The 25,692-nt window shown below is 50.0% G+C and overlaps 1 protein-coding gene across 3 annotated transcripts in view; it reads right to left on the bottom strand.

The window, feature by feature from the left end:
- ZFHX3 (zinc finger homeobox 3) overlaps positions 1 to 25,692 on the bottom strand; it is a 243,285-nt gene that overhangs the window by 136,657 nt on the left and 80,936 nt on the right. For 2 of the 3 annotated variants that reach the window (XM_053915613.2, XM_024556133.4), the window contains exons 2-3: positions 19,089 to 21,850; positions 13,797 to 14,293 (exon numbers count right to left, since the gene is read on the bottom strand). In XM_053915613.2, the coding sequence (XP_053771588.1) occupies positions 13,797 to 14,293; positions 19,089 to 21,804 (3,213 nt within the window). In that variant the 5' untranslated portion in view covers positions 21,805 to 21,850. The remainder of the gene's footprint in view (positions 1 to 13,796; positions 14,294 to 19,088; positions 21,851 to 25,692) is intronic. The other variant, XM_045191882.3, reaches the window with a different exon arrangement.

The following is a 25,692-nucleotide window of genomic DNA, read 5'->3' as shown; positions in this document are numbered from 1 at the left end:
CAATTACCAAACATTCAGACAGAAATGTCCAGTAAGGAGACGGACAAAGGGAGAGCTCAGGGCTGGAGATCCAGATTTGGGTGTCAGCAGAAGGCGGATGTTTAAAACCACTGGACTGAATGAGGCACTTAGGGAAAGTTATAAACAGAAAGAAGAAGGGACCCAGAACAAGCGCTGGGGACTCCAACATTTACTATAAAGTAAAAGAAGAGAAGCCAGCAAGGAGACCAAGGAGGAGGGCCAGAGAGGGCCCGGAGCGACTGGAAGATGGAGTTACAAGAGCCAGAGGGGGATGGAGAAGGAGAAAGGGTGGCGAAGGCTGCTGAGAGCACGTGGACTAGCACATGGCCAGTGGATTCAGTGACAAGGAGGCAACTGGGGATCCATCACATCAGGGGTGAAATGTGTTGTTTCTGGATCCAGTGATTAGGAGGGGACATGTTGAGTTCACTCCCACAGTTGGCTTGACTAAGGGAAGAGGCTGTTGGCAAAGAGAACTCAGTCAATGTGGCCTCAGGCAGGTGCCAGCCCCCCACCTCCAGGGACCAGTTGACATCTGGGAGCACAGGCTGCCAGCTTGAGGTCCAGGCCACGAGCAGCACCCCATAGCTGCTCCCAAGCCACCTGCAGAGAACAGTGCCTTTCATGTAGTCTGTTCCATTCCCACCACTGCCCGCTCCCCCTCCTGCTTCCTAACGCCCCTCCGCCACCTCCAAGGACCCTTTTCTGCCCCACACGGGAGTTGTTCAATGTCACTAACCAAATCATGCAGGTTCTATACTTTTTAACCGTCTTACAGCAAAATGGCACCTTTCAAACACTCGTCAGCTATTTCCATCACAAACCTGCTTTCAGAAAACACAACGAAGTGAAAGGGCAAACACTGGTGACCCTCTCCTGGTGTCTGCTTGTCATGTGCTGGATTCTCGAGTGACACCTTCAGTGGTCCAGGTAGCCCATATTCAGAAGAGGCCGACAAACCAGTTGGAGAAACAAACTGACACGTGACACAGACACCAGCTTGGTGCCACATGGTGTGACATGCACTTGGGACAACGATACCACCTGTGACTGCAGTGGTGGGAGACAGCTTTCTGGAACACCAGCAAGGTCTCACTAAAGCATAAAAGGGCTGAACAGGAAACACGCTAGTCCTTAAAGTCTAATCGGGATAAAAAAACGACGGACATTTTCAACAAGCCTAAAGCCTATCTCAGCAATGTGGGGTGTGTGCATCTAGATGACGAAGAAACGAGCACTCACAATGACATCTGTTGGATTAATTAGCTGTGTAACTGGTCTCCCTCCACCCTGGTGGAGGTGGGCTTTGTCGCTGCTGTCTCAGACTTCCCCAGGTGAGATTTCAGTCCAGATGCCACGCTCCAAGAGGAATAAAAGAACAGGCCAGGCAAAGGAAAAACGCGCGTGACATTGTTTGTGGGAGGCAGTGAGGATGCAGAAGGGGCACCGAGGGGGGGCTTTGGGGTCCTTCGGGACCTCGGGGGTCAGACAGGAAAAGTCATCCACAGGAGAATGACTCAAGAATTCGTCACCTCAAAACACACTCAGAGAAGCCCAAGTCTAAACTTCCGATAAACTCAAAGCACCAAAGGTTCACAGACATGAATAATCGCAGCAAGAGAAAGGAGATGGAGAGAGCAGGGTGCGGATTCGATGCTGGACAAGAAAGGACTGGACAAAGTACAGAATTCTGTCCCTGGAGAAACTGTTTGGTCTTCCTACACAGCAGCTGTGGCCATCATTAATGGGAACCCAATCTGAGCAAAAATGGAGTCAGATCCTAATCCGAGAACCAGAAAGCGAACAAACACACACACAGGCAGACGCCTCCAGCCAATCGCTCCCCACGGTGCTTCCTACACAGCTGGCTGCGGAGTCACACTCGCTGACTAATGTCTAGGACACGGAGGAAATCGCAGTCCTGGGACCCACGCCTCTCGGCCCGGCTGCCTGGAAGAGCCTGGGAATGCACTCCCCAAGCGCCCTTTATCTTTAAATGATTTTCGAAAAGGAGGGAGGTGGTGGCAGAAGGGAAATACAGAGAAACAGAAACACAGCAGATGTGGGAGGATGACGCTGCAACCACCTCTGCCTGGGGACTCCTGAGCTGGAGGTGAGCCTTGGGGGTGGCCCTTTCTCTCCCCCACCCCACACACGCACAGGAGTGCCTCAGGTGAAGCAAACACGCCTGCTGTTGCTCAGAGAACCTTCCTGGCTCAGGACGGTCTATGGTTCCTAAAGAGTCTGGAGCGTGATGCGGCCAGCTCGGCGAGACGTGCTCTAATCCAAAGCCTATGGGCTCGTTCCCCTGGGACGGTCTCCGCTGCACACACAGAGAGCCCGTCCCGGGTCCTCCACAGCATCACCATCTCATCCTGCAGGACTCCCACAGGGACACGTGCTCCCTTCCATGGCCCTCGGAAGGGCCACAGGAAATGGGGGAGCAAACACCAAACCCGACACTATCATCCCACTGTCCCAAAGGCCTTTAAGACGCACCTGTGTAAAAGAAATGGACCGAGGGCGATCTCCCTGTGTGCACCGGGAAGACCACGCAAGCGACCACCAGACACTCCTCAGATACCACCAGACTGGTGGTGCTGGTGCCCCTCTGACAAGTAAGGGGAACCGAACCCTACTGGGAAAGCCTCGAGGTCATTCAGGACTCTGTCCTCCTCCGTTGTCAGAGCTGCGCTGGGGTCACTGCGCTGTGGTGGGTCGCACCATCTGTCCAGCTTCTCGGTAGGAAGAAGGTGTAAAAGAAGTAAGGGTGTACCAAAGAACAATTCCAGCCCTGCTATGTATGACTTGTTTGCCCCAATTTTTAGGAAAAATAATCTTCTAACTGGGAACCAGAACTGGTATCTGCTCACCTCCCCTGGAGAAGCCAAAGGACACTCCAGATAGAATGAAGGTTCTGAAGAAAAAGTCACGTGGAAAGCAAACGGAAACGTGCAGGGACTGCGGGACCCCGTCACAGAGCGTGGAGAATGGATGTGAAACACCCTCCCCGCGCTTCTGGGACCCGCACCTCTCGGCCAGGCCGCCTGGAAGAGCCTGGGAATGCGCCCCCCCAGCTCCCTCTCTCTATAATGACTTTCGAAAAGGAGAGAGGTGGCGGCAGGGAAACACAGAAACATGAACACAGCAGACGTGGGAAGATGAGGCTGGAACCACCGTGGCTTGGGGAATCCTGAGCTGGACGTGAGCCAAGAGCTCACCAAGAGCTCCCTCCACAAAACAGGTTTTTAAACAGCACGTTAGAGACTCATCAGCCCAAGTCCACAGAAGATCAGCACGTCCCCAGAGGCCGACCCAGGGAACGTTCCCTACCCGCTGGGCTCCACAGCAGCAGGGGAGCAAGTCAAGCGGATGCAGATGCGTGCCGGGACACTTCCGGTCCTGGAGCTGCTGGTCCCTGTGGCCAGTCTCCTGCCTCGTTCTGAGAGACAGGAGCACAAGGACTACCTGGGACCGGCCACCCAGGAAGTCCAGAGGTCAGCTCAAAAGTGGTTACAAAGGCCCAACAATCCTCAAGAACTAACCTGTCACCAGAAAAAGCAGACAGGGAGACTCGACAGGGACAGCAAGTGGATGGGAAATTCCTCCCTCAAAGCCTGTCCCCAAGCCATCCCCGCAGACGAAATGGTCGTTAGGACTATTGACCTAAGAGAGCAGATAGGCTTTGGAGGCCCTCGTCCTGGGCCCGGGAAGCTGCCCTGCTAATTAACAGGTTACAAATCAAATACTTTCAGTAGATAAACATTTCTAACCTTCCAACTAGTTTGCCATTCATGGGATGAGCACGGAGCCCCTAGAGAAAGCTCCCTGCTCGTTCTTGATGATTAATCCCAATTCAAATCTTCCTTCGGTGTTTCCTATCAGCGTCCTAGGAAGGCAGACACGTGGGGTCTTCCAGGTGGCCCTGCCAACACTTAAGTGCGGTGAATTCCTATCACCTACACACACTCAGCGGCAGCAGAAGGCGCCCAGGAGCTGAGTGGGAACGAGGACACTTAGACGTGCCCAGCGAGGCTGCTGTGGGCCCGCCCAGCCACCCCGACACGCACCACGCTCTGTGCGACTCGAAAGCACTTCAGTCAAAGGAAGTAATGAAAAAATTATTGAAAAGTGAATTCTACCAAATAGCTCTGGAGAAGATTTCAGATTTCATTATAGAAAAAGCATTTTATTTAACGTAGAAAATGTGAAAATCTGACATGACAGTTTTCTACAAATAACAAAAATTGGAAATCATCATTTGAGGCATTTGTAATTTTCCTCTTTTGTTGGGAACCTCTGAAAAAAAAAATAAAAAGGTTTTACCCACAACGAAGCCACTTATCTCTCTTTATGCGCCTGTCAAGCCCCTTGGCAGGACACTGGGACGGAGTTCCTTCACCACGGAGGGCGGGCTGTGCCCGATACGGCACAGAATGTCCGTTAAAAATGAATGTCAGGTAAGTAGACATAGTAATTCTATTTTACGGTACATATTTATAATAAAAAAATAATTTGTCTGAAATCTACACTGAACTGGGTATGCCATGTTTTTACTTGCTGAATTTGGCGACTCTACCCAGAAGCCTCCGCTACGGTGTTTCCGGTGTGCCCAGGATCACTACCCTGCAGCTGCTGGTTTTAATAACCTCCAGCATTTCTGTGAGCAACAGGTTCGCTGTCATGAAACATGTTTAACTTTCATCCTACATCCTGGTCGTTTTAAAAAGAGTGCTGGAAACCTAGCATTATTAAATATCAAAGCATAAAATGACTCAGTACTACCAAAATGGGTTTTCTCAGTAACTGCCTTTCCCACCTTTCACTTCGATAGTATTTATAGTTTCAAGTTGTTGAAAACAGAATAAAGAACATGGTTCAAGTGCATTATGTAATTATTTAAAAACTCCTGCCTTTTCCTGACAATGTTTCTGACAATGCTTAATTACTCCCTTATAATTTCCCTTTCAAAACAAAAAACCAGAAGCACCTGTTGGAACTCAATCTATTCAAATCTACCCTTTTAGATCAAGTCGTTCCAGTCCAAGCGCTCAGCAAACTGGACGCACCGGGAAGTGGGTCCCCGCCTCTGCCCCCCTAAATGCCACCATTTTCCTGCCAGACTGGGTTTACCTAGAACAACTGTAACACATGGAGTTATTCTGGAATGTGACGGCGATGGAATAATGGCAGTAAAATTCTCCTAAGGGTTACAGACCACCCCTAAGACGGCAGATGGCATCCGTGCAAAGAATTCCGCAGTGTGACTTATTCCTCGATGTGGGGGTGGGCTGGAGGCGACTGTCAGTTTGAGATTTTTCTGTCACCAGAAGATCTAGGGCTTTTAGCTTGAGGATTTGGGGGTGGGGAGGCTTACAAATACTTCAACAAAGCACTAGTTCTTAGATTTTCTGAAATTAGACCTCCTTGCTCCTCAGCCTGAGTCGGGGGCTGTGAGACAGCTTCTTCGGAATCCAAAAGGAGACCAAGCCACCACCAGTAGCTGCAAACTGTTTATACTGAAAACACGCCAACACGGTCCTGTTTTCTCCACGCTATCTGAATAAGAACATCAGAAAAGGGGACATTTAGGACTTTCAGTATTTGTTCCCTGTCCTTTTCTTTCTTTCAAAGATAAATGGTGAGACCCACAGTTTCTGTTAAGGAACAATAAGAAACTTGGTCCCTCTCCCAAGCCCCTGTCTCTCCTGGAGACTCCTTCATCCCAGTGAATTTGATGAAGGTCATTAAGCCAAGAAAGTTCGTCCTGGGGAATGTGCTGGAGAGAAAACAGGGGAAGGTGAGAGGAAGACATTTCATCCACAAGACCTTACATGCCTTGAAAGGAGAACTGCGTCTCTCTCTCCCCTCCTGTGCTTTCAACACACAATGGAGTATGGACCGACCTAACTCCATGGAGTACCTGAGGGACGCTCTACTAGGTTCAGAGAACTGGGACAATCAACGTGGCTTTTCCCATCAGGGAGAAAGGGTGGCTACTGAAGAAACAACCAACCATCCAATCTGAAGGAGAATGCACTTCTGACTCACACAATACTCAAAAACCGAGCCCTGTGATGCCCCATGCACACTGCACAATACGCGTTCCTCGTAAATCAAAGACATAAATGGGGCCGGGGGGGGCGGGGGGGGGGCGGATTCCTAAGAGGCCGATGAAGTAGGCTGATCAGCCCGGGTTTGAGCTCCGACTCCAACAACACTTACCAGCTTATGAGTTGTAACCGCTCTCTGCCTCAGTTTCCCCATATGAATATAGGCAAATTAACAGATGTTTACATCAATGAGTATTTGTAAGACCAGGATAACAGTTTCTGGCTTATAATAAACACTGTCCGGGTGTTGGCTGTAATTTTTATTATTTTTATGATGTTAGAAAAAGAAAGCTTCCCTGGGGAAAGAGAAAAGTTAGAAGCACAACAAAAGTGTGTACACACTGGACAGCACACAAATGAAAAGTCTCCAGGTGTTAACACACAGCACGAGCGAAGGTAAGGATGATCGGAAGACTGGGGGAAACCACTGTAACACCCACAGCACGGTGGGGCCTGTGGGCCCCGATAGCCCAGGAGCTCTTGTAAACCAGCCAGATACAGGAACGAACCAAGAAAAATACAGGGCAAAGGCCCTGAACAGGAAAGCTGCTGCAGGCATGCAAACGGCCAAGAAATACACCAAAAAATGTTCCCCCTACCTAATAATTACAGACCCACATTAGAACGATTTTTCCAATCCGAAGTGTTGGTCACTGCGTGGGGGCTTGAGCATCGCCTAGTGGGGATGGGGTGAGGGGATGGTCCCCTTCTTTCTGAAAAGCCAGACAAAAGCACAATACCTGTGGGCACTACACCTGGGAACCCAGCGATCCCACTTCCTGGAACAGCACAAGCGCAGAGATGGATGTATGTACACGTTAAACATTGCAAATACCCTCAGCCACATCGGTGAGACTGGTCTGTTTCTTATTATTTTTTAATGAGATCAACTATTTATTTTTTCGAAAATGTACACATTAAAAGACACTTATAAATTGAAAAGACTTGACAATATTCGGTAAATCGGTAGCAAACAAATGAGGATTTCTGCTGTTTTCATGACAGTTAATAAGTGGGATACTTATGTAGCCACAAAAGGAGTGAACTAGATCTATAGGTACTGACTAGAAATGATTTTCAGGATAAAAAGTTACATGAATAAAGCAAGCCAAAAAGCATGTGTACAGGAAGATTTTTTTTAAGTGAATATTAGTATAAACATGGGAAAAAAAAAAACAAAAAGGATACAGTTTAAATCTAACAGTGATTTGCTTCTGGAGAATAAAGTAGAAAAAGAAATTCCCATTTAAAAATTACTGAAAAACACTTAAAGCTATGAGAAAGGGGTCAGGTCCAGTTTTGTAAAATGCCTGTGCTCTATGCAAAAAAAAAAAAAAAAAAAAGGAAATAAAAATATGTTGTATGGTAGGATTAGGATAGTATTTATTTTCTCTTCTACTTCCCTGGGGTTTTCAAATTTTCTACAGTGAACATATATTAATCATACTAATTATTTTTACCCTAAAAATAAACCCACATTTTATTATTAGCTTACATTTGAGGTAACATGTAATTCTAGTCTCAGAAGAAATAATGAAGAACACAATATTAAAACAGGGACTGATCAATTCTTTACCATCCACAAACAGGATTCAGGAAAAAAAGAGTCAACAAAAATACTAAAAGCTTTTGGAAAATGGAGAAAAGTGTTACAATCAATGGCTATAAAACTGTTTTTTTTAATAGGCGGCATACTGAGTCCTGGACATTTAAAAACTAGGCACACCCACTAAGGTTTCAATGCCATCGTGTGGCGTCTGAAGCATAGAGTCCAAGGATGACACTGACCCTGCCTTTTCGACACGAGGGCGTGCGCGATACTGTAGCCAGAGGAGTCTGGGTAAAGCTTGTGCTTAAAGCCAACAGGCTGAATGAATGTGCTGGACAAAATACTACCCACTGGGGGAAGTCAGACGAAGGTGGGTGGGATGGCTCTGGATGGAGGTGAGGGCAAGAAGCCTCTGCAGCATGGAGCCACCCTCTCACACTGCACACGTGGAAAGTTGATGGCCCTACAGCCCTGCATCACGCATGGGTCATGGTTCCTACGCAGGGAAGCATCAACTTTCTCATAGTAGGAGCACGCCCTCTGTTTAAAAATATACATGTATTTCCAGCTTCCTATTGTTCCCCTGCAGTTAACTGTGGCCAGAAATACTGCCTTGGCTGACCCGGGCTCTGTGCAATGACCAGGAGACCCACGTGCAGTCTCCCGGCCCAGCTGCAGGAACCCCGCGTCCCCTAAGCTCAGCCATTAAGTTGGGGAAATGAACTTCAGACCCCCAGCCGCTCCAGGAGACAGAGGGCATGAAAGCTAACTGTGCTAAAATTTACCAAAACATCTGGCCCTTCACACCTTCTAAATCAACCACACGAAAACATCCCCCTCCTTTCATTTTTGGTTGAAGGCACCGAGGAATGGGGAGAAGCAGGCAGAAGTATGCACTTAAAAAAAAAAAAAAAGTCATCCTAATGAGAAAACAAGGTTTGAGGAAACTGGTTCCAGAATGACGATGCGAACCAGATGACACTCACACCAGCACTTCGAACACGCAGCCACACCAGGGCAGCAAGGACCAGGAGGGAGGGGAGGCTCACCAGAGGATTTATGCTTCTTGCTTTCCAAACAAAACAAAGGCCGCCACTCACCACCCAGGGGCACGAAACGTGCAGCTGTCTCCCTGAGCCCCCCCACCCCGCCCCAGTGCACCCATAAAGGAGCATGAAGAAATGCAGATGGCAAACCAAATATCTGACTTTTATATCTTCCAATTTGTCCATGCAGCCCGTAATGGATTTATGACCCTGCTTGGAGCGGGGGCGCCAATGAGTTTCTTACCCATCAGGGAAAGAACTGTTCTAAAGTAATGCAGAGCCTGGCAAAGGGTTTCTTTCTTGCTGCCTTCCTTCGTCTTGCATAATCCTAACAGAATGGCAAAAGTGAAAGTCCGCAGGGAGTTTGGGTGTATTTTTCAGTCAATCAGTGCCGTATTTCTGCTTAAAAGCCAAGCAGAGTTGGCATCTCCCCGTCTGTTTGCCTGGCTGGCCCAAGGCAGCTCACATGGGGCCCAGACCCAACTCTGTGGTAGACAACCTTCTTTGTGTCTCATTTAAGATTAATATGAAACCTTTGGGCTTGGCCCAATCAAAGGAACTTCAGCTGGGAACTGTTTGAGTAATAGATTCTGGTGGGGTCTTAATCTATCTGCTCAAGTTGATGGATTTCCACTCCAATGACTCTCAGGTGAAGAAAAACATCAAAGTGAAAACCAGATTCTAATAGTTGGCAGGTGTGTACTGATCGCCAACTGCCCTTTCTGCACCCTCCTCCTGGAGCAGAAAACACCACAAATTTCAGAGAGCTCACCAGGGGCGCCACATGGCAGGGAAGGCCAGATAAGCACCGCAGAGCTCACACCAGCTCTGAACCCACGCTCGGCAGACGCGCGAGGGCACGGAGGAGACAGAGGGCAGGGGTCAGCACGGCAGTCCCCTCCCTGCCTTACCCGCGGTTTCGCTTTCTGTGGTTTGTTCTCCGCAGTCCACCACAGTCCAAGAATATTAAATGAAAAATTCTAAAAATAATTCATAATTTTTAAATCACACGCTGTGCTGAACAGTATGATGAAATCTCGCGCCATCTCGCTCCATCTTGTGTGGGATGTGAATCATTTCCTTTGTCCAGCGTATCCACGCGGTGTCCGCTCCCGCCCGTTTGTCACTTAGTCTTGGTCATCAGATCGGCTGCTGTGGTATCACAGTGCCTAGGTTCAAGTCACCCTCATTTTACTTAATGCCACATCCGTAATTTTCAGTATATTGTTACAATTGTTCTCTTTTATTACTGGTTGTTGTTAATCTCTTACTGAGCCTAATTTACGAATTAAACTTTATCCTAAGTATGTACGTATAAGAAAATCTTAATATGTTCAGGCATCCGCTGAGGGTCTTAGAATGTATCCCCGGTGGATAAGGGGGGGCTGCTGTTATCTGCTGCTCCCCTAACGCAGACAAGCAAGAAGCGCCACATCTCTATGGCTGGGAGGAGAGGCAGGGTAGGGCTTCGGTGAAGGTTCTCTGAGACAGGAGCAATATACACACGGGAGAGCAGAAAGGTGCAGAATTCATGTTCTGGAACACAAGCCCTAATGAGAGACAAGGACCTTTTCTACACCACACTTCCATGCTGGCTCAGGTGAATCACTATGGAGAGAAGCCAAGAGCCCATGCCCTACACTGGACGGGGGCTGTTGGCCTTCTTGCTGTTTTGATCGATCACGATGTCTCATGATGGCAGGTGTGAGGATCAGGCACATGACCACTAGGGGCTGGACTGGAGTCACACACACACACACAAAAATTCACTCAAGGCATTCAACTGTGAACTCTTTACAAAAACGGCCTGGCAGCCCAGCAGAGAGTAAACATCTTCCACCTGATGTCTGGGGCTCTCCGGCCTCCCCCCAGGCCCACTCCCTCACGCTCCCAGGAGGCAGGAGGAAGAATTCATCGAACATTAGTTCTGATTTTAAAACTGCTCCCACACAATCAGCAAAACTAGACAGTTTCAGGCAACGGGGATAATACCATCAGGTTTGGGGGTTTGTTTGGGTTTTTTGCAGATTAGTCCAACCCTCTCTGGTGTCCAGATTGGAAATTATCTCACATTTTTTCAGACAATTCAGTCCTCACACAGCAACATGTCCCAGTACTTATGATGCCAAGAGAAGTGACTCTGGGCCAGTGTGAGGTCGAATGACAAACCAGAAAGCTGTGCCTCTACTTGCATCTCCTGAGACTTTCGCTCTCTCCTCCAACAGGGAAAAGGAAGAGGAGGGGAATAAAAGCCTCAGCTGAAAGAGAGGGTGGGAGACCCATCAGGAAGTCCAGTGCCTCATGGCCACTTGAGTAGGTACAGCAGAAAGCAAGTTAGGGAGTCTCCCCAACCGATAATGAATACTTTGCCAGAGGGGTGGGGTGGGTGGGTGGGGACTGGGAAGGGGTGAGTCAGGAGGACTGTGTGAGAAGCCTGGTGCCCTTCCCGGGTCAGCAGCATCTGGAGCTGTTTCTCTAGCAGACAGTAAAGAACTCGATTACATCCAGTTAACTGTGCACTAAACTGATTATGCATGTGCTGGGCTAATGGATTACATTAGCAAGAGGAAAAATAACATGCAATCAATCTCCATTTACTACAGGCCACACCAGGGCCTAGAGGAAAACTCGCTCTCAAACCACCTCCAGTCCGCACCCCAAATCCGTGGAGTCCCGAGACCTGGGCGAGGGAGCCCCTCCCTGGCAGAAGTTTGTCTTAGTCACGCTGTGCGACCAAAAGGCTAGATGAGGGCACTGGAGTGATAAGCCTGTCTCCATGTCACCAGCAGCGGGTGGAAAAGCTCCCCACCCCACCGCAGAGCCACAGCAAGCTAGGAACATTCATTACCCAAGGACTAATGAGACCAGACCGATGACACAGGGAATTCTGCCCTGCATGTGGGGGCTGGCCGCGCCCCAGGGTGTGCCGCCCGAACGCAGTGTTTGGGCACCTCTCCCATGTTCTATCCAGCACCCCAACACCGATGGCCCTTCTACCAACACTGACCTTTTGGAGTGGGAGTTTCCTCCACCTTTAAAAAATATATATGAGAAAATTAAGGCCAGGGAGTTTGAGTGTCCAGAGCTAGTTCAACAAAACCCGAATGAAACACACGCTGCTTCCCTCACACCCACCCCGAAACTGCCTCAACCTGTGACCCACGGACGCGGGTCAGGTACCAACAAGGGATGTTCTGTGATTCCTCCTGGTTCCAGTCCCTTCGGAAGCAACGCCAGGGGCCTGCTAGACTCTTACTGGAGGGCGGAGCATGGAGTTAATCACCACTGTGCACATTTTATAATTTGAAGGGCAATTTTTTCCTTGGGTGGAAGAGGCTGGCTTTGCACCACCTCTAAACGACCTTCATCAAAGTTGCAACAACCTTCTGTGGCCACATCGAGTCCTTTGTACTAATTTTGCTCAGTCGGGCCCTCTGAAACTCTTTTTTCCACTGGATTTTCCACCAGGTTTTCTTGACCACATCGGCACCACCCTGTGGCCAGTTAAGACCTCCAGTCTAAACTGACCGCATGGAGCCTTTTATTTCAAAGGTGGCCCAAAACTAAGCCACCCAATGAGGTTCTTGGTCACTTAGGACAAGGGGGCTGGCTACGTGGTGTCCAGACCTTCCCCACAGCACCAGCAGAGCCCATCCACACCACGGTCAGCGGTCAATTCCAGAACATTCTATTCCCACTGCCTCATCCCTGTTTTCTCCTCCTCTCCCTAAAATGGGTTGTCATCCAAAGTTACACAGGCCTCTCCCGAGCTACTGTAAAACGCATCAAGTTACCCATGTCACAGAGGCCACGTGGGAAGAGCGTCAGAAGGCTTCCTTATCTGGAGTGTCTGCTGAAAATCGCGATGAGTAGCAAGGGGATGAGAGTAGCTCGGGGTCAGCAGACACTCCACACTCACTGGCCCAATAATGTGGGAACTGGTGTGAGAGGAAAGAGGAGAGACCGACAATAAAGGGAGGAAAATGGAGAGAGTGAGGGCGTGGAAGGTATGTGGAAGGAGGCTGGGCAGATTTATGGCGATTTGTACCTGATTGTTCATACTAAAGCCATTATGGGATGATTAGAGAAAAAGGTGAGGCTTTAAGTCCAGTGAAAATCAATAGCAACGTCTGGAGCAATTCTGCCGTGCAAGTGAAAGGACTATTTACAGTATCTGAGCACCTCCTTCTCGTTACCGCCCATGGACTGAGAAACAGACGGGAGGGGCCGCGGAAAGACTAAAAGAAATAGGGAGAAGGAATGAAGGAAGGGGAGAGAGGCCAGAACAAGAGGAGGACGATGGGAGAGGCCTGGAAAAGGGAATAAAAATAGGAGAAAGAGAAAGGAGGCACCAGACCCGAGAACACAAAAGGAAGAGAACAAAGGAGCCCCTTACCTGACCCTAGCTTTCTCCACAGCATTTACCACCTTCTAGCCTACTATATCATTTATTCATTGTGTCTAATTGCCCATTCCCGACCCACCCAAAAAATCCCTGGGGGCAGGGGTTTTTGTCTATTCTGTGCATGGATGCAGGCATGTGCCCAGAACAGTGTCTGGTATGTAACAATTGCTTAATGTGTATCTGTTGAATGAACACACAGATAAATGAATGGATAAATGCGCACAGCACCCAAAGGACATCCGGGAGAGAAAGGACTTTTAAAAAGGAAGTAATGAGACGGGATGCACGAGAAGAGCAGGAGAGGGGAAACACAAGGCCACCAAGGTGCACGAAAGCCAGAACTAGGGAAACTGCAACTGTGAGTAAGGAAAACACGTCAACTATAAAGACGGTTGAAGGTTAAGGGGAACAATGGTAGTACTGGGCTGCTATAAACAAAACCTGCCCCTCCAAAATGGGACACCCACAAAGAGAACCTTCAGGTACCAGCTGACCTCTGCCACCACACTGCAGGACATGAGGAAGCAAATGTTAACTCCCCATCCAAAACCAGGTCACCATCCATCCAGCAACCCGCCACGATGCAGGGCTGCACACCCACCCCAGCCCTCGTCACCATTCAGGGAGCTGCCCACTGCTTCTGGAGACAGCCTGGGTCTTACCTTGTACAACTTCAGGCTGGCCTCGTGCCTGGAGTTGACCGTGTGCAGCCGCAGCTTCTCCAAGCTGTTCGTGTAGTAGTCACAGGCGTTGCACTTGAGGTGCACGGGGTTGCCGATGGCCACACACTTGAGCCGCCACTCGTTGGCTTTGCCTCCCTCCTTGATGTGGGCCACCAGCTGGTACTTCTGCACGTGCTTGTCTGTCTTGCAGTGCAGCTGGAAGTTGGCCTTGAGCTGGGTGTTGTAGCGGCAGAGCTTGCACTGGTACGAGTCCCCCATCACAGCCTTCCACTCATCCTCCGGGAGGCTACGCTCCACATTCATGTGCAGCCCGAGCATGTCCAGGTTGTCTGTGGTGAACTTGTTGCAGACGGCACACTGGAAGAGCTTCAGCGACGGGTCGTTGGTCTGGATAAAGCTCTCACCCAGGTTCATCAGCTCCTCCGACACTAGCTGCCCACCCCCGAGCCGCATGTCTAGGGGGATCTCACCGCCCACTGTGGGGAAAGAGAGGAAAAGAGAATCAGGGGCCAGGCTCACAGCTGCAGCCATAATGGAGGCACCACCCCGACCTCCCCTCCCCTCAACGTGGGTTCAAAGAGAAAAAAAACCTCATTTCCAGTGTTGCAAGGTGCTACCAGCTAGAAAAACCACCAAGAAAATCAACTCCATGCATTTGGATCTTTCTAAAATTTGTGGGAGGCTTTATGTTTTTCTTTCCTTTTGGAGAAGAATGCCTAGAAAAGGTAGGAATCATAATCTTTTGAATGTTTCAATTTCACCCCTCACTCAGAACCAAACAAAGACAGAAATAAGCATCATTCACTGGACATAACAGAACCTAAAACTCCAGACCCTGAATAGCTGGAAATGAGTTAGAGCTGCAATCCAAGATACCAAGCCTTTACGGCGAATCCAAACTTATCTAAAGCAGCACCGTCCAAGAGAACTTTCCGCGATAATGGAAACATTCTGTATCTGTGCTGTGCGACGACGGAGCAGTCACTAGCCACCTGGAGCCATTGAACACTTGAATATCGCTAAAGGCGCGACTGAGAAACTGAATGCTTTATTTACTTTCAATTCATTTAAATTGAGATGGCCACGTGTGGCTAGTGGCTACTGCACTGGCAGTGCAGGTCTGAATCTGAGATTTCAGGAATGAGCTCCTCATCACCGCCCCCCCATCATTATCCTACCTGCCTGTCAATGGCGCCAGCTCCTCCCACAACCCTGTGAGAGTGTGATTTGTTCCTTTCCCTGAGCTCCGCCCTACGTGAAACGCAGGTCTGCTGGGCACATGGCACATGCTCCTTTGTCACAAGACAGCCCTCTACAGAACCACATGCTGGCCCATGTCCCCATCAACATGCACCCTCTTTAGGACAACAGGCCAGTCTCCACCCCACTGAACCTCCAGAAAGTCCCAGCTTCCTGCACAGATGCTCAAATGACTGCTGTGCCAGACAAGGGCAAAAAGGTTTGGGAAGTGACCTGGAAAGTGGATCTGGGATGGGCGGAAAAATGCAAAGGTTGGCTCACAGTCCCCATCCCCACCCCCCAAAAAAAGAGTCCAAGAAAACTGTGCTCTTCTCTCTCTACCCCTCTTTTTGGTCCATCACTGCCCTGCATAAAGCAGGATGGGCTCTTATTTACATCACAAGAAAGGCTTGGAAAGAGCAGCCTTCCTTCCATCACAAGAAGTGTACAGTCAAGCAAAATGCTGAGCATCGGCCTCTATTTTCTGCCTCTCCCCTAAACGCATGCACACTTGAGGTGTGTCTGCCCCTGCCTCCCCCCAGCTGATATTTAAACTTGACCTTTTACATGTGGTTGGGCTGAGGTTATTTTTCTTTTAATGACTGATTAGAATCCAAGTCAGTGGTTAATCAAAGAGGAGACATTATATATCTTTTAAATGATTTTCTTATTTATGCTACATAAGGCACATCAAGTAAGAAGGTCAGTACAGGCTCTACTGAGCAGACCAGCCACATCTGGAGCCTGCGGACAGTCTAGCAAGCCACAGAAATCTTTTGCATGTGCATTCCACAAGGGTCAGGAAGCTTTCTGCTTGTCTTCCGTCTTGCGATCTCCCCTGGTGAAAAGAGCCATTCTTTTAGGACAAGAGAGAGAAAGAGGGGAAAAACCCCTAAAAGCTCTGTCCCTTAACGGGGACCGAGACCAGGCAGCACCCATGAAACATGCACAGTGCGCAGTGAAAGCAGAGGCTGAGACAAAGAGCGAACACGTATTTGTTTCTCATGCCAACCACCTGAAGCATCAAACCTTCTCTACTTTTTAAATTTAACCTCAGCATGTCAATATTCCGCCAAAGAAAAACTCAACTGTCTCTTGCTGGATGCTTCAGTGAAAATGGGAAGTCCTCAAACATGCAGAGGAGTAAGTCCCTATTCCCATTCCAAGCTATTAAACTGAAATGCAAATCAAGAACAGAAGCAGTGAAATGAGGGCAACAGGCAGTCCGAAATTCCTCCTGAGAACGAAACTTTAGACAAACAAGCCCAGGGCTTAGAATCCTATGAATCCATGGAGCTGGAAGGAACTAATTCAGGCCCTAAGAAGTAGCACTCGCCCTGATTCACAGGGATGACAGCTGCAGTGAGTGAGAACTTAGCGGGTGTTTCCTCTGAGCCAGGCTGGATGGATAGATGGTCTTGGAAAGAAGTGAGCCGCCATCTCCCTATATGCACCTGACTTTGACACTGGAAATTTACACTCTAGCACATGAGCCTGCCCATTAGCACATCGTCAGAGAGGTACACGGATGAAAAAAAACGCCTTCTAGACTGAAAGGCAGCAGCAGGTGGCCTATTAAACCTCATGCAGGTGCCCTACAGCCGGCTGGCTACTTGGAAAACACGAGGATGCGCCTGCAAGCCATCAGCGCTCAACTTGAGAGTGTAAAGGGATTTTTGGAAAGATACTGAGACCATCTCAAGTCTGTATCTTGTCTACAAATGGTGGCAACTCCAACCAGACCAGACCGACAGTGCTGATCTTTCCCTTAAAGGCTTCTAGAAAGAATCCCGGAATCAGCATGTTTTTTTTAAAACACGAAAGAGAAGGTTCTGTCAAAGGAAGTACGAGAATAACTTTGTGAGCAGGAGTGTACTTCACTAAAAAAGTATTTCCCCTACAGACCCCAGTATATCTAATAACCTACGGCTGTCTCTCAATGGCTGAAAGAAACATCAGCTGAGCAGCAGAGAGAACGGAAAGATACGGCTCTTCTCATACGTACGCATTGGCTTCCACTGAGGTCACACGACTTAAATTACAAGTCCTCTGGACATGCCCTGTGGTACCCACACCCAGCCAGGCACCAGCACAAAGCATTTTTGGCTCTGGTTCCATCTTGACAGCTCTTGTGGCCTGAGGCAGACATGGGAGGTTTGCAGAGGCCGCCTCAGCTGACAGGCGGTGCCACGGGAAAGTCAAGGGCCCATCTTGGCTGACCTCGATAAAGCAAGAGCTCTATTCTCTTTAAGAAATCGAGTGCAGCTCTTCCATGTCTGTCCAGAGCACAGAGATTCATTCTTCTATTTCTTTTGCATGTGCCAGTTTCCCATAATGCATGAGACTCAGACACTTGGTATATAAAAGCAAAACATTTCTCTACCTCTCCATTCAAGCCTAAGTCAGAATTACTGGTTTTCAAGGTAATTAAAAAGACCTCACTTTGACCCTGTATAAGCCCATCCATTTTCTGTGTCTTCATTCCACCTACACTCTATTTGATTTACTCCAAGATCTGCCTCCTCCAGATTTTAAATCTCCAGACAAGAAAACCCCAACTCCCATAGGCTTTTATATACAATAAAAAAAAAGTCCCAGAGTACGATGCCATTCCTCGATGTTTGTGCCTCCCCTGTGGTTTCCTCTGGGGACAAATAAGACAACTTATCCCTCTGCATCCGTGATCAACAGCCAGTAAGACATCTTCAAATCACTGGGTAATAAAGGATCAACAGGTCAATGTTCCGAAACAGAAAACAAGATTAAAGTAGCAAGGATTCGAATTTAAATGCATAGCAGGAAAAACAAATTAAATGTTATGAAACGTTAACTCATCAGCAGCAATTAGCAATAAAACACCATGCAAATAAAGCTGTTCCAAGGCCCCCCAGCACGGACCTAAACCATGCCAGAATGAAGGTACTCGCTTATACTCTGTTGCCGGGAACAACTTATTCCCAAGCCAGGAAGGGGATGCTGCTCAATTCAGGCCATCACCGCTGGTCCCAAGTGGTTAGGGGGGCCAGGGAGTGGAGACCAGGACAGGCCTGTTGGAGGCAGCGCTGGAGGGCAGGAGTGGCCCAACCACCACGCTGGTCCTCATGAAGCTGATTTGTACATTTTCTTGCTGTAGAAGCTCTACCCCAGAGTGGTCATGATTCTTTGTACGTAAAGACTCGTGGTTTTCAGCATCCAAATACTACCCTCTGGTCCCAATCTAGATCTATGAAGCCAATCGGTAAGACTTGGTGTTTGGACACAGCCAATTCACCTTCTCTAACACGGATCATTTTTCATAGCAACAAAGCTCCACTTACCAGGGTCTTACTGATATGAAAACTTAGCTTTCTTTGATGTACAATTTTAGAACTTACTCATTTTCATCTATCACACCGGTCCTTATGGTGCCCCAGGGCAATTTAATTCCCAACTATACTAGTCACCAACAACCCATGCAAAATAAGAACAGACCAGAACACATCTCTTTCACTGAGACCCTTGTGAATACGTGGGAGAACCTAGAGAAAGTTCCGGGTGGCTCCCCGTTCAGCACAGAACCAGCCTTTGGTTATCCGAATAAAGTATGCCCCAGTTTTGAGTTCTTCTTATAGAGATGATTGTTCCTATTTAAAACTCCAGCTCCAGTTTCCTGTAAGTTTCAATAAATATTTAATGAAATCCAAAAGTTTTGGATAATTGTGGTGATTTTTCAAATTGAGAAAGAGACAGAGAAAGAAAGAATGGGAACAGAAAGGAAGGTTGACCAGAAGCCAAAAACCAGAGGAAACACTTAAATTTTAATCCTGGCCTGCGGAACTGGAGCGTAAGCACGTCTCTGCTGAATGCATACAATCTTCCATATGCGCCCAGAGTTCAAGGGACTCTTGAGAAAAATTACGGATTGTTAGACACTCAAGCTTATACAAAACAGAAGAAAAAAAATCAACCGGATCCACACAACCTCAGCTTATTTTCAATTTTCCCCCAGTTTACGTCACATCATACAACGAACAAACACGGAGTCAGCCTCACCTAGAGCAGGCGTCATGGCGGCCACGGGCCCGGAGGGATCCAGCTGGAATCCACTCATCATGAACTGGGCGTCCGAGGCGGCGCTGTCCATCTTCAGGTTGGGCAGGTTCATGTTCTGGGCCAGGTAGTACTGATAAAGCTCGGCCTCGGCGGGTGAGGGCAGGCTGCCGAGGCCCAGGTGGCGGTTGTGTTGAATCTGGGTCATGTTCTGCTGCAAGAGCATCATGTTATGCATGTGCTTCTCGCTGGTCATGTGGATGCGGAGGTTCCTAGCCACGTTGGTCTCATAATCACACACCTCACACCTCCAGGTGGGTTTGGTTTTTGGTTTTGTGGGCGAGGGGGCCCCGCAGGAGCTGCTGATATTGGCCGCCGCGGCCGCCGCCGCAGCTGCTGCGGCCGCCGCCCCAGCTGTGTGGCTAAAGACCTGCTCCCCCGCTCCGTTCTGCAGATTCTGCATGTTGTTGAGATGCTTGTCAGACTGCATATGAATACTGAGGTTGCCTTTGGTAGTCGTGGAGTAGTTACACACCTCACAGCGGAAAGGCTTGTAACCACATGTGTAGCTCTCCCCTCGCGCCAACCGAGGGTGGGGCTGCCCGCTTTTGCAATAGACACAGGAGCCCCCCGGCTCCGGGTGCTTCTCCTTCATGTGCGCCTCCAGTGTCTGCTGGTACTTATAGTGCCAGTTGCACTTGGGGCACTTGAGTGTCTTACACGAGTTACGAGAATGCATCATGGTCATGTGGCCGCCCAGCGAGCGGGAGGAGCCCAGGACCGTGTCACATTTCGGGCACTCCACACCGCTCCCCGAGGGGCACTCCCCAACCCCAAGCTCGCAGAGGGAGCCAGCGTGCTGGTGATGGGGGACAAAGCCCCCATCATCACCCTCTGTGCTTTCATTTGGTTCTGGTGCTGTGGCATTGTCTTTATTGGCACTTTCGTCAGCAAAGTCCAGCCTCCTGCCGCCCTCTGCCACATTGGCCCTGACGCCCTCACTGTTAAAGCTTAAACGATTCCTCCTGTTCGCACCATCAAAGACAACAAAGGAAGAAGCAGAATTAGAACTAGTAGAAGCTGCGCCCCTTGACAGTGTCTGGAGCACATTAGGCATTAAGGGGGAGTTAGAAATGCTTTGGTTTGAGAGAGCAAGGTCCTTTTTGCTGCTACTACCTGCCGCGGCCCCAGACTCCTCGTGGGGCCTGTCCTCCAGTTCGTCGTCCAACTCGCTTGGAAAGAGTCCTTTGCAACCCTCGTCTTCCTCCTCCTCCTCTTCTTCCTCCTCCTCTTCTTCCTCCTCCTCCGCCTCTTCTTCCTCTTCCTCCTCCTCCTCCACCTCCTCCTCGGCTGGCTCTGCTTTCTCGGAGAAGCAATCTGGATCGCCCGCTTCTTGCTTCTCTCCTTCTGCTGCCCCAGAGTCCTTGCCCTCTGAGGATTTGGTAGGACTGGAGGCCAGAGGCCCCAGGGGGACTGAGGTAATGGGGGTCTTCAGGACCGAGCTCGTGAGCCCGCCAAGGTTCAAGAGGGTGCTGGGGGTCAAGAGACCAGCCTGGGGCTGCTCGGGGCCAGCTGCAGAGCCAGCTGGGAGAGCTTCCTCCCCTTCCATTCGAATGCCACTAAATTTACCATAAAAACTGTGTCCGGGACCTATGAGGTTAGCTGTGGAAACTAAAGGGTGCTGAAAGTTTTTGTTTTTTGGTTCCAGAAAACTTACAAGCGGTTCCTTGTCTTTGCCAATCCCTTGGATGATAGCGGAGATGTTCTTATTGCTAAGAATCTTCCGCTCGTCTTCACTCAGGGTCATTCGATGGTCGTGCACCGCATGGGTCACGAAGGAACGGACGTACCCAAAGGAGAGTTTGCACAAGAAACACATCAGGATGGGCTTCCTCTTGCCGTAGAGCACAAAGCCATCAAATTTGGACAGGTCTACATTGTTGGGAACATCTTTGGATACGCAGGAGCTCTTGGCCGAGCCGTCGCTGTTCAGGTAATCCTTGTTGCTTTTGTGTCTCACGTCAAAAACGCGGAAGCTGTGCAGGACAGGGCTGAGCCCCGTCAGGGCTGAGGTATTCGGGAAAGCCTGGTCTGGGCCCTCAAACCATTTCCCGAAGGATGAGGCTATGTGGAAAGTGTTGATGATCTGTGGGTAGACTGGTGCAGCACAAGAAGGGTCCCCTTGTTTGCCCCCCGCACCGGGGAGAGAGTTCAGAAAGAGCGAAGGGAGAGGCCCACTGCCACTGCCACAGGCGCCCCCGCTTTGGGTCAGCTGGCTCAGGCTCTCGACAATGTACGCCGAGCCGTCCGGCTGGTAGACTATCTCCCCAGCCAGGTTCTCCACATCACTCTCCTCGTCCCCCTCCTCACTGGTGTCGCTCCCGCTCTCCTCCCTCAGGGGCAGTGGGGGGCGCGCGCTGGGGCAGTGGTGCTCCATATAGGTCTGTAAGCTGGCGAAGGAGGCCGAGCATTCGTTGCAGCTGACCTCCTTGCCAGCGGGCTCGGCGGTGGGGCCGGCCGGGGCGGTGCTCTCCGCGAGGCGCTCATTGAAGGGGGCCCTCAGGCTGTCCAGGGGCCCATGGTTCTCGCTTGTGGACTGCTCCATGCTACTGGGTTTGTCGGGGAGGTGGGTGCTGTTGAGTTCAGTCCATTGCTGGTGCTGAGGGATACTGCACCCATTGTCCTTCCCCGAGACGACAGGCGAGTCACAGCCTTCCATGGTAAGGCCTGCGTGGAGCTTTCATTGCACCCAGTACGGATCGGACCTGAAGGGCGGAGGCAAGGGGGAGAGGAGGGAGAGAGGGGAAAGAGAGAGAGAAAGGAAAGAGGTTAGGAGGGCCGAGGCTAAGGTCCCGCACGGAGAACTCTTAACAGGCTTCTGTCCACACCCACAACAGAGACCGCAGGGGCGGGAGGGCCCCAGCAATCGCCCCATGCCATCCAAAGCACAGAGGGCAGGTGGCACACCCCAGGCGTCATGGCCAGGGTCCGTAGCAGGAGCAGGGAACATAGGGCAGGGGCATCGGGAGATTCCCTCTTTGTCTTCAGACTGTCGGCTGCTCTACCCCTGGAGACCAGTTGGAATTTCTGTTCTTCGCAAGCACATTGTTAGCATCAGGCTGGGCGACAGCCCCAGCGGAGGAGGAGGAGCGCATCACCTCGCCAGGCCCCACCAAGGACACAGAGGGCGGCCCTACCATACATACAGACAACACAACATTGCCCTCGGCTGTCCCAGCTGCCTGTGGGTCAGGGGAACACCAGGGAGGGACACACATGAGGAGGAAGGTTTTGTACCCCCAGAATGGTAAACCTGGCTAACTGATGTAGAGGTGACGTTGCTGCTCTTGCCTTTACTGACCATGTTTCTGATCTGAGAAGTTCAAGGAAAAGCGACTGAGGGCTGCACAACTCAGAGGGCACGTGTGCAGGCCCACACGCTCCGCAAAGCCCCCCCGAGGGCATTCATCCTCTCAGGGTCTGGGAAGCATCGTCCCATTTTACAAGCAGTAAAACTGAGGAGCAAAAGCTTGAACAGGCCCCACGCCACCCCAAACACCGCGCAACAGAGAAGGTAGATCTCCGAACTCCCACCTCCTTCCCCCAACCAGTAGGACACCCCTGCTTGTGACTCAGCTGGCTTCAGACTAAAAACATGTAGGTGCAAAACCTAAGCCTGATGTTTCTAGGAAGAACCTCCTGGACTCTCAGCGGGCTGACTCCCCCTCCTGCAGCGGCGATGTCGCCCTGTCTGCATGGAGCCCCGTCACCCCTGGCTGGGTACTGCTGGCTGTCAAGGATCTTAGCGGCAAACAGAGACGGCAGCTGGGCTCGGCCAACCCATTCCACACCTGCCTCCTAGTTATTAGTTGCTACCCAAGCAGCTGTCCTTCAGCCCTGGGGCGTTTCCGTTTCCGACTCAAAGTGCCACTGAGCTGGATTTGCCCTCCGAGACCTCGTGTCCCTGGAGAGGGAGGCATCAGATCACCCACCGCTGCTCTGCTCCTGTGGCAACATCACAGGGGTATTTCTTCCATCCCCGCGCTGCTCCCACAGGCAACTGAGAGCCTCGCACGGCCCGATCCCAGCCTGCAAATCCCAGGCAACCCTCCTCCCCAGCGCCTCCTTCCTAGAGAACACTTGGCTGCTTCTCCACCCACCATCTCATTCATACACAGCGGATGGAGGTTTTGGCTGGGTTTGGTCTCCCTCCCCCCTCAACCCCCATCTTCCCATTCTCTTCTCATTTCTTGATTCTTGACTGCACAGTGAGCCAACAGCTCCCCCTCGGGAAAAGATGGGGAAGGCAGGTTTACCAGAAATCTTAGGAGGAATAACTTTTTGGAAGAATGTGTCAGGTTTTGTTTAAGACACACACACATATACACACACTTTCCACCTCTCAGTTTATAACCTCAAACTCCATTATGACAAAGTTCTGTGTGTCTGAGAAAAGACACATTGATTTTAAATAAAGATGCCTACACTAAACCAAACCAAACAGCAAATGCTGTGGGACTTCCTCACGAGGCTTAGCTGGCACACAGGTGAGAAGCCAGGGTGGCTCTTCTTAAGGATGCGCCTGATTGACAGCTCAGGCCAAAAAGGTTGGCAGGCCTGAAGGGGCGGGAGGGTTAACAGCCCGATTGTAAAATCAATGTCATAAATGCTTGGTAAGTTACAGGAACATGCGGGAAGGGGAGGCCACGATTGATAAAGGAGAACAGCTTTGATGCTTCACCAGGGACTTGTGTATCGACAGCAAAGCCAATCTCCTCTCCAGCCGGGGCTGGGCCAGAGAAACCTGCAAGCGTTTACCAATTAATTGGTGGGCTTTTCTTGCTATTTTCTTCTTCCTCCTCCTCCTCCACAAATCACTCACTTAAGAGGTTGGGACTTTTGAAAACTCACCTAACTTTGTTTACTATTTCCAAGTGAATGGTGTCAAGAAAGAATGACATTGTGGCCACCCCTGAAAGACACATGAGCCCATGGGTGGTGACACTAGCCCCATGAGAGGGGACATGTGGGAGACTACTTAGTCACAGGGACTGACAGCTCACTAAGGCATCGGTGGGAAAGAAGGATCCCGCCTCAGGGTCTAAGCTGCCTGCTCTGGGCTTCCTTTCAATGCATGCTGGCCAGGACAGGCAGGACCTTTTACAATCTTGCTAAGCAAAGCGTGGATCAGGGACCAGTGGTGTTATCTTCACCAGGAAGCCTGTGAGAAATGCAGACTCTCAGCCCTACCCTAGATCAGAATCTGCATTTTCACATGACCCTCAGAGGAGGCACATCATTCAAGTTTGAGATACTCTCTGCTATGCGTAACATCTTCACCCGACTGCCAACTCGCCCAGGCTTTGTTCCCGTACTGCTAGGTGACCAGGCAGGGTCAGTCTTGGACTCTTTCAGCAGTCCCTAGGAGGTGCAGGGATGGGGATGGACCAGAAGGGGTCAGAACACAGAGATGAAAAATCTCTTAAATGGCCCAGCCCTTCAGCTCAAGGACCTCAGGCCGTCCACCACTCTCCCACCCGGCTGGCTGGCCGTCCCTCTCATGCTGTTTATCAGCCAGTCAATAAGAAAAAGGTAGTTCTTACTTAAGGAGGCAGAAGTCAACTCGGCAGGTCGATCAGCACTCTGTCTGTAAACACGGTTTCCCGTAAAATCAATGATCTTCAGTTACAGAGGGCAGCCTGGGAACCCGGCGGGTCCCCGTGCTCTCACAGCCCCTCCAACAACTCTGTTCAGGCCCCGCTACCCTCCGCCCCCGGCACTGGGCCCCCTCCTCATCCTTCACTCGCCAGGGTCAGCTCATACATCACAAACCCTCAACCCTTCCTGCAGCCTGCTCCTCTTCAGCCACGTACACCCCAAAATTCCCTTCAATATAGATGCGTTCTACTCGTGACCACCTGTACCGTACTCAACATTGGGGGCGGGGTTAAGAATTCAGTTACTTTTTCCGCAGAGTACATCTCTCCTGAAGAGTTAAAGGGAAAAGACAGGAGTGATCTAGGGTGCTGTACTTTCTCTGCTTAGCACTCAATCTGCCTTTTGAAAAGGAATCTTGAACAGAAAAGTTTCAGCATCATCAAGAACTCCCAACCCCTGCTCCTCTTCCTGTTCCTTGGAACCTTTCTGTAAAGCTCCTTGTATCTTTGCAAATATCACTCTTTATTTTTCAAACATTGCTTAAAATGGTAAAACTCCACCAGGTTACTCAGAGGTCCCCCAGTAACAAAGTCATCCATGTCCCTCTTCTCAACTGAGATGATGTGACATGACAGTTTTATCACATCCCTGTAAGGCAGCAGGACTGAGTTCAATGCAACAGTTTCAGGGAAGTTGGGGGGGGGGGCAGTCATTAGGAAGGGGAGGGGGCTCCTGCTGTCGCTCTAGCTCCTGGAGAATTAAACATGAACAGTCGCACTGTGCAATCTTAAATTGTTAATTAGCACAGGGTTAATTAGGCGGTCCTTTCACAAGAGGCTGTTTGGCAGAAAACCAAGAAAGGAAACAAAGGGGACGAAAAGAAAAACAAAGAGAGAACCGAAACAGCGAGAAACTGTTGCCCGTGAAGAGCCCACACAACCTCGCCAGA

This window comes from Desmodus rotundus, chromosome 12 (assembly GCF_022682495.2).
Source record: "Desmodus rotundus isolate HL8 chromosome 12, HLdesRot8A.1, whole genome shotgun sequence".
Lineage (NCBI taxonomy): Eukaryota > Metazoa > Chordata > Mammalia > Chiroptera > Phyllostomidae > Desmodus > Desmodus rotundus.
Note: the sequence above shows the minus strand (reverse complement) of the source record. Positions and strands in the feature narration are given on the sequence as shown.